Raw genomic sequence first — 9406 nt, 5'->3', positions numbered from 1 at the left:
AAGCAACAATCTGACTGGACTATGATTAGTTCCAGCTTTTAGCTATCATTTATAGGTCACCAGGCAGCTTGCAACCTCAATTGAGGGACCATTATCCTTTGACAAGATGAAGCTTTTTCTGGGGGAGAGGAGGGGGTGGAGGTGTATTCAGAAAGCCCAGCTCAATGTTCTGCATGGAAATATTTCATACCTAATGAACTTTGCTGCTCTTTACTCAAAGGATAGACACTCATGGATTCCATTTAGGTAATAGTGAAGACAACGAAGGAAAAGACTCCTTTCAGCCATTCATTCGCCCACTCAGCAGCTGTTTCTTGAGTGAGACACTGTGGAGAGCCTATTGGCAGGGCTCCCTGGAAGGAAGGCTAAGATTCAGCCTGCACTTACTGGCATAGTTGTTCAAGGTTTTTGCTTTGTTTCATTTTTAATAGCCTTTATCTATTGTAATGTGTTGAAACATCCATTCTGATTGGTCTGTGTCAGTGCCGTACCCATGGTGAAAAATTTCAAATGACATCCTGGCATGGAACAGTGCTCTTTTGTGAAGTTACTTTTGCTCTAAAAAAATGCCAATTTAAAAAAAATGCTGTCTCCCTTTCATCCTTAGAGTGTCACCTAAATGAATGGTAAGCTGCAGATCTTCAGGTAAGGTCTAAGCACAATGATGGATGTTGTTAGAGAGTAGTAATATGGGTATAGGTACAATGCGACTTGAAAAGGCTGGAAGGATATGAATGCCTGGGGCATCACCTGTGGGTAGCTGGCCCTTCTTAACAAGAGCCAGAATGTCTTCCAGTCAGTCCCATATGGGTCTATTGGAACAGTCCAAAGTAACAAACAGGACATATACCTTCTGCTCCATTGGAACAATGACAGTGTCTGCTCCCACCGAACCCCCTGGGAACCTGCATAGCAGGGCCTGCAGTGGTAAAAGCTGACCATTTTTTTTTTCTGTTTTTGATATAGGGATTAAACTCGGGGTACTTAACCATTGAACAACATCCCCAGCCCTTTTTAAAAAAAATTAAATTTTGAATCAGGGTCTCTCTAAGTTGCTTCCAGTCTTGATAAATTGCTGAGGCTGGCTTCCAACCTTCAATCCTCCTGCTTCAGCCTCCAGAGCCTCTGGGATTGATTACAGGTGTGCACCACTATGCCTGGCTAAGAGCTCTTTTCCTACCCCCTGAACTTGGGATCCTTCTTCCTTCCTTTGGGTCTTGGGAAGGTAGGAAACAGACTTTTATCTGGCTTTTGCTTTCCTCCAATCTAGTGATCCTGTTTCCTATTAAAGGTTCACCTGGTTAGAGGGGAAAAAAAAAAAAAACCCAAAAAACCTGTTCTTAGTTCTGCTTTTGGAACAAAGACATCTGACTTTACGGAGTCTCATGTCACACCTAAAGCTACCTAATATTGAGCACCTCCTGACCTTCCATGTTGGTAAAGGCATTTTATGTAAGGGATTCCATTTAGTCTTCACCTCAATCGGTTGAGGTAGCATGATTTTGCTCATGTGCTGGATGAGTCTAAGGCGTGGCCCAGGAAGCAAAGCTAAGTCTGCTGCTCTGTGACGCCCTCGTGTGCAGATTTCACAAGCGTTACTTCTGTCCTCAAGGATCTTACATCAGTTGTAAAGATGAGTCATATCTTCACCAGGTGAAACAAAGGATAGCATTGTTTGTCAAACTTGAGTTCATAGTTTTATAGGAAAAAAAAGTGACTCTCCGATGTTGACTAACATTTATAATTTATTACCTAAATATGCAGAAATACAAATTTTGCATAAACTCTTTGTATCTCTACTATTTTGATGCATTTCTTTACATACATACACACATTTGTGTCCTTATTTAATGTAAATTTGTATTTTCTTTTTTTATTGCTCATACACCAGCATTTTCCTATGCTAGTAACAAAACTAGAAAAAGTGGCCTGGTGTGGTGGCGCACGCCTGTAATCCCAGTGGCTCGGAAAGGCTGAGACAGGAGAATTGTAAGTTCAAAGCCAGTCTCAGCAACAGCAAGGTGCTAAGCAACTTATATTTAAATAAAATATAAGATAGGGCTGGGGAGGTGGCTCAGTGATGGAGTACCCCTGAGTTCAATCCCAAGGACCAAAAAAAAAAAACCAAAAAAACAAAAAACCAAACAAAACCACTAGAAAAAGTGATGTTTTTTCATTCTTGCACCAATGCACGTTATTTTTACCATATATTCGATCTTTCCCTGTGTACATGAACATTTTTATTCTTCATTTTGAGACAGGGTCTCACTAAGTTGCTCAGACTGGCCTTGAACTTGCAATCCTCCTGCCTCAATCTCCCAGATTGCTGGGAATACAGGCGTGCAATCTCACATCCAGTGTTTTTAAGGCTTTTAATATTCATATTTCTCCAGAAAGGCTAGACTGTTTTGTCCACTTCTGAGTTTGAAGGATCACTTTGGAACCTAAGAAGTGTCAAGGAGAAGGTGATATTTGAATGGAACTGCAAAGAGGGCAGGAGTTCTGATGTGAAGTTAAGATATGAAGTTGAAGGTTATGCTCCATGCAGGTGGATGACATGAGCAGACTCATTGGAAGGAGGGTACAAAGTTCACGGGGCATGGCGAACATGCCCATTCAGTTAGGGCTGTGTCTTTTAATTTTTTGTTTGTTTGTTTTTTGTTTTGGTATTGTAATTGAACCCAGGGACACTTTACCACTGAGCTACATCCCCAGTCATTTTCATTATTTATTTTGAGACAGGGTCTCGCCAAGTACCTGAGTGTCTTGTTAAATTGCTCAGGCTGGTCTCAAATTTGCAATCTTCTGACTCAGTCTTTGGGATTACATGTGAGTATCCCTGTACCTGACTTTCAACATCTTTGTGACTGAACACGCTTTGCTAAGACTTTTGGCAGAATACTGAAGGGAATTAAAATATCAGAAATGTGGACTGGGGATGTGGCTCAGTGACAGAACACTTGCCTAACTTGCCTACCATACACGAAGCCCTGGGTTTGATTCTCCACATGGAAAAAAAAAAAAGTGCGACACCTTAGCAATAATGCCAACACAGTAGTCTTTGTAGTATCAGTTAGTCTAAAAGCATTATCGTTATCACACCATTTCTTGCTCCCCTCAGTCCTAGATTGCTGTTTAAATAGAACCATTTTCTGATCTCACCCTGGTCTCTTAATATGTCAATCAACAAACAATGTTCTCACAAGCATGCTGGATGTCTTTGGTGCTGGCAGGGAGTCACATTGTGCTGCTCCTGTCACTCATTATCTAAGCACCTCAATTCTATGTTTCTCTTAACCTTCCTCTAGGGAGACATTATTGTGATTAAGAGATGTTGAGAAGAAGAATCCAGAATATCTGGGTTCAAATCCCAGCTCTATCACTTATTGGTTGTGCGACCTTGGGCATGTTACTTAAACTCTTTGTGCTTCATTAAAAACAAAAACCAAAACAAAAAACTGGGCTGGGCATATAGCACAGTTGGTAGAGTGCTTGCTTTGCCTGCACAAGGCTCTGGGTTCAATCCCCAGCACCACAAAAAACAAAAACAATAACAACAACAAAAAGCAACTATAACATGGGTTTAATTATGTTTCCTAAGTTTGTAGGATTACCTTGAGGATCCAATTGAGTTAATAAACATCAACTTACAATGATGCTATGCCCTGATTAAGAACCTTTAATAAGTGTTAGATTTTATTATATATTATATTAGCCTCAGTTGGACCTACTGGCCAAAATTTTGCAGCACATTTTAAGGTTAAGTGGTGTGCCATGGCATTTGGTCCACTGAGACCACTGGGCTAGAAACTTCCTCCTTCCCAGCTTGGCCCACAGACAGAACAAACAACTATGTGTAAAAAGTGAAATAGTTTTATTTGCATTCATCATAGAGATTGAAGAGAGTCTCATGATGTTTATTCATACAAAATATCATAACAGTGGTTTGTGACATAAGGAAGAATTACTCTATTCTAGCTGTTTTTATAATGCAGTCTTTTTTCCTGATTACAGATAAGAAATCTATGATGTCAAGATATGAAAATTTTCAAATTCCATTCCAGCAATTTCCAAAACTTGAATCATGGAATGGAGGACACATAAATGGAACCAGCCACCTTGAAAAATACTCTTAAAAATAGGACTAAAACTTTAGAAAATATAACTTTTAATACTTTGAAAGGTAACAAGGTAAAATTGTTGCTCGTTGGCCTGACTTTCCAGGATTTAGTGTGGTCAAGTAGTGTAGGTTGCTGCTAGGCTGGAGCTTCTGCCACCAACCAAATCACATGCAGATTTGGTCTGTAAGTGGAGACAGGATTCCCTTGTTGCTGGAGGACTTGTGAGAAGTTGTCTTCACTTTTATTAAACATTTGGCTTTACGATTTTCATTGATAAATAGTTCTAGAAAGGAAATAGAAACAGCACATAAAAGAGTACGTTTGTGTGTGTATATATTTATATGAAATGTTATATAGCTTTTATATACCTGAAATGTTAAATAAAATTTAAAAACACATTTAAGTTAAGATCTCTCAGTCCTGGCACTATTCACATTTAGGACCAGATGGCTCTTTGCAGTGGGACTTATTGTGCCCTGCAAGACGTTCAGCAGCATCCCTGGCCTCTCCATACTAAATGCCAGAAAATCCCCTCAATTATGACAACCAAAGTGGTTCCAGAGCTTGCCAAATGTCCTCTGAGGGAACAACACCCTACCCCCAGTTGAGAACCACTGGTCTACGTCCATAGAATATAAGTCAGGAAAAAGATGGACTGGACTTTCTACAACTGTCAAATGGAAGTATTATATGGGGGCAATGAAAACATAAAGCTGCTACTGGACTGGAGCATAGCTCAAGGTAGAGGGGGTGCCTGGCATGTGTAGAGCCCTGGGTTTGATCCCCAACACTGAAACAAACAGTCCTACTGTGCCTGTAGGACTATGTAACTAAACACAAAATCATATGTAATGTGATTAATATGAACTGGAGCAAGAGTTTTTGAATGTCTTCTCGGCTATCAGTGCCTCGTACCTTGCTGCTCTCCTTGATTTCCTCTGCCTGGACCATTCCTTCACCATTCACCAAACTGAGTTTAAAATGCCACTCTCCTCCCCCTTGATGAAAACGTCCTCAGCAATGGGCTCCTTGTGGTCATTTGCTCAATAACAGCTTGCTTCCCACAGGAATGAACTTGATCATATGCCTAGTAGATCCCAGGCTATAGAGTGCTCATGGGCAGAAATCATGCCTTGGTTACCTCTACATCCTAACTCTTAGGCTACAGTAGATGCTCAATAATTCCCTGAGTGGAGGAATGAAGGTGCAACTTCTATGCACATGGCTAACTCTTGTACCATTTTTCACTAGGGTGATTATGTGAAATTTAAGGAGAGCTTATATGTGACATGGGCTTTAGAGAATGAGATTTGGATAGACAAACTGGGAAAAGGGATCCAGATAGGTAAGTGCAATAAATATTTGGGGTCAACTATGTAGCTGGATAGAGTATGGGGTTTGTAGGGACCTTAATAAGTCAGGATTGGGGATCCTCAAATACCAGGGCAAGGAGTTAGGGTGCAGGGTGGTTTAGAACAATAAAGCTTGAAGGTAGGAAGGTTAGCTGGAAACACTGCCCAGGTGCCAGATAAACGCGATATGAAGTCCCAAGTGCTTTCTCCTCCAATTCCCAGTCAATGTCCTCCTGCCCCCAAGACCATAAAGTTCTGTATGTGATTTGTGAAGCCCTGAAAATGCAATTCCAGTCACTGGACACTTCACAGTAGATTTTCCAGAAGCAGAAGCGTCCCATCACTAGAACTGCTCAGGGGCCCATTGTTCTAAGCAGTGGTCCAGGCAAACACAGAATCAGATGCCCAGGCCCAGTCCACCCCCACACAGAGCCGAGACAAGAGGTCCGGGCCTCCTACCGGCAAGGAGTACAGGAGCACAGCCAGGAAGAGCAGCAGGATGAGCAGGATGAGCAGGCCGATGATGACCCACTTAAACCGGCGCCACACGATGAACCGCATGGTCTTGCAAGGGTTTGTGAACCAGAGGAAGGAGGTCTCGGGTCGGCTGAAATGCAGAAATATAGTATCACCCACCCAATTCGGGAGGGACTGATTTGCCTCAGAGCATAACACAGTTTCAGGAATAACTCAGAACCTTTATAAAGCCAGGAAAAGATGCTATTCTCTGTAGTTGTCTGAGAAAGGCTCAGGGACCCTGTACGGCCTCCTAACATGCTGAGGACACCGAGCTTTGGTTTGTGGGGAAGGAGAACAGTTAAAATGCAGCCAGATCGCCCACCTCTCTGCACTCCCCCACCACTCCAAGGCCCACTTTCAAGTACAGAATTAGGACAACAGCTAATCTATTCCATTCAGAATTAGAAGGGGGGCTTTCAAACCACAGGTGTTTGGGGATCAGACAACCAGGAGAACAAAGAGGGCCTCTCACTTGGGTGGGTCCAGCTTGGGGTTCATGTTGGGTTCATCCCGCCCCTTCCCAGCTGGCCTCTCGTCTGCCTCCTTCTCGTTGAGGACCTCCAATGTCATCTCGACTTTCCCCTTCAGTAAAGCAGAACAGGGTAAACACATGACATCACGTTTCACAAATATTTTCATTTCAACCCAAGGAGTATTCCCCAAGTAAAGATTTTTATTCTTGTAAAACAATCCTTAGATTGCCTTCAATTTTCCTCAAGACAGTTCTTCACATTTCCTCTTCCATGTGTGTTTCTGAACTGACTTGGTGTGGGAAACTGAGAGGACACACCGCTCTCTCTCTTCTCTGCTTCTTGTTCTGTGTGTCCCTGACATTACAGCATTCCACATCAATCTTGCCGTCTCACATACCTTCCTTTGTAACTTTACATGGACCCAGACTTAATGAGGCACTGCTAAAAACAATAGTTAACACATATGGAGCATTAACTATGGGCTCCCAGGAACCAGGGTCATGTCTCCCCACACTTGGCATTGTAGACCTACTGTGTGCAGTAGTGCTGGAACTTAGTAGGTACTTAATGTGCATTAGCCAAATCAGTCAATGGATGGGTGGATGAATGAATGCTGCCTCCCTGATGACAAGGTTCCTGAGGGATGCCCGGGCTCCATCTAAGTTTTCTATATGGATAATCTTATGTGATGCTCAAGGAGGACCTTGAGGTTGTCAGAGGTCTAGAAACATGTCCACTTTTATATCATGTTTTAACTAAGATTGTAACAGACTTTCCAGGACCTCAGAAAGCCCAGTTGGGGCTAAGTTCATGAGAACTTGAGAAGTGCTGACCCTGATACCCACTTAGGCAGAGGCACTCAGATGGCTACTTTGTGTATGGGCTGGAAGAAGCTGGGGCACCTTGCCTGAGCTTGCCCAGCTTATATTTGAATCTATAAAATGGAGATGATGTTTACTTCACAAGGTTATCAGCAGAATTCAAAAAGACTATATGCAAACAAATCTATAGTGACAGAAAGCAACCAACTGCAGAGGACACAGAACTCTTTGTGGGTGATGGAAGGTTCTGGCTCTTGGTGATAGTGGTGGTTTAATGGGTGCCTACATGTGCCCAAACTCACCAAATTGTGTACTCTGAATGAGGGAAGTTTATTTTGTGAGAACCATATACCAAAATTGTTTTTAAAAAGAAGATTATGAATGTAAGGCCCTTAGCATGCTACCTGGTTCATAATTAACGATCACAGATGTTAGATACAACAAATGAGCTAGTCTTTTGTGACCGAGCATGATAATTTGCCGTACTGCCTCTGTGGGGTGTGTGTGTACGAGTATGTTACTGAGGAGTGAATCCAGGGGCTCCCTACCACTGAGCTACATCCCAGATCTTTTCATTTTCTTAAAATTTTGAGACACAGACTCATGCTGAGTGGCCAAACTGTCTTTAAACTCATGATTAACTGCTTCAGCCTCCCTAAGTAGCTGAGATTATAGGCGTGTGCCACAGTGCCTGGCTCAAAATATATCTTGAATTCCCCAAACATGCTTATAAGTTATGGCCTTCTTACTCAGTACTCCTTACTTTTTCTTTTTTTTTTAATGAGAGAAGTTCAAATTTGAAGATTCTTTTTCTGTACTGAGTAGTCATGGAAGATCAGCATAAATTAACCTTCCCTGGTGAAGGCGTGTCCCAAAGAATTACAGTGCAACTACTTAGACTCCTACTGTTTGGATCATTTCAACCTCTTCACCTCCCCCCTGCAAACACATATTCATAGCGTCTCCCACCTTTTCTTATAATCCCAGGTACAAACATTTTAACCAATTTAACACTGCCCTATCTAACCTGGAGTATATCTACCGATAAAGAGCAAAACCTAAATGATAAAAGGAATAAACAGTCCCAACCAGGAAATACATACAGCCATCACCCGGGAGCCATCTTTATCTGCGTAGCATGGCCACCATCCTCTCATGGACTTCTGTTCAAAGAGCGAGGCGGTCTTAGCTTTTAGGGGGTTCATGGTTTTGAGGTCCGGAATCATGTCCAAATTGCATTTCTCTGATGATTTTGCTGGAATGATCGTGTGATGCAAATCAAGTTCCAGGAAACCTAGCCAAGGAAACAACGTGAAGTCCAAATGAGCTTCAAGAGGATCAGCCATTGTTCACAAGTGAACAGAACGTTCTTGTCAGAGGAGAAGCAGACAGTGATTCTGAACAGGTGATGGGTGAGTTAGAGAAAGAGACAGCAGAAGACTTTTAAATTCTTTCCAGATAGGATGGAAAATGGCAGAAGAAATAACTGTCCCCTGCTCAGCCTCTCACAGAGGACTACATGTTTTCTTTCTCCAAGACATGAGCATAAACAGAGTTCTTCTATAAATTCAAAGCAATTAAACATCAATAGACAAAAATCTCCACTGAACTCACAGCCCTTGTATTTGAAATGTACTCATTTTAGTTCTGAGCTGCCCTGAACAGGGAGGTCACTTGGCTGTGGGTAAAGACAACGGGTACTCGGAACATGGGAAGCTCCACGGAACATTCACGTTCAAGTTTCTCCTGACCTCAGAAAGGGGAGCTTGAAGGAACATAACTCAACAGAAAATCCTCACCAGGAACTGAGAATCCTGGCCAGGACTGGGGTGTCTGGAGAAGCACACTTCTATGATGGGGTGGCATTAACTCTTTCATACCACTGTGGCAATAGGTGAAAAGTGTCTTTTGGGTTTGGGGACTCCTGAGAGCCCTTTTCTTAAGAAAATGGGGTCTGTGATGTAGGGTCAACTCCACAGTAATAGAACAAGAGTCCGAGGAGTCTGGTCAGGAGGGGCGGCAATAGGGAGGTTGTGGTAGATCCACTTTAAACTGTCAGGCTCAGACACTGCCCTTCTGTGTATCATGGGCCTCCAGGCCACAGGTGACCTCGCTCAGCT

The 9406-nt window shown here is 42.5% G+C and overlaps 1 protein-coding gene across 2 annotated transcripts in view; it reads right to left on the bottom strand.

Moving 5' to 3' along the window:
- Window positions 1–3857: 3857 nt before the first annotated feature.
- Window positions 3858–9406, bottom strand: part of Myof (myoferlin) — a 149932-nt gene continuing 144383 nt past the window's right edge. For both annotated transcript variants that reach the window (XM_027939890.2, XM_071611084.1), the window contains 4 exons: window positions 8390–8580; window positions 6465–6574; window positions 5933–6080; window positions 3858–4404 (listed from right to left, as the gene is read on the bottom strand). In XM_027939890.2, the coding sequence (XP_027795691.2) occupies window positions 4366–4404; window positions 5933–6080; window positions 6465–6574; window positions 8390–8580 (488 nt within the window). In that variant the 3' untranslated portion in view covers window positions 3858–4365. The remainder of the gene's footprint in view (window positions 4405–5932; window positions 6081–6464; window positions 6575–8389; window positions 8581–9406) is intronic.

This window comes from Marmota flaviventris, chromosome 4 (assembly GCF_047511675.1).
Source record: "Marmota flaviventris isolate mMarFla1 chromosome 4, mMarFla1.hap1, whole genome shotgun sequence".
Classification (NCBI taxonomy): Eukaryota; Metazoa; Chordata; class Mammalia; order Rodentia; family Sciuridae; genus Marmota; species Marmota flaviventris.
The sequence above is the reverse complement of the archived record's forward strand: the minus strand, read 5'-3'. Positions and strand labels throughout refer to the sequence as shown.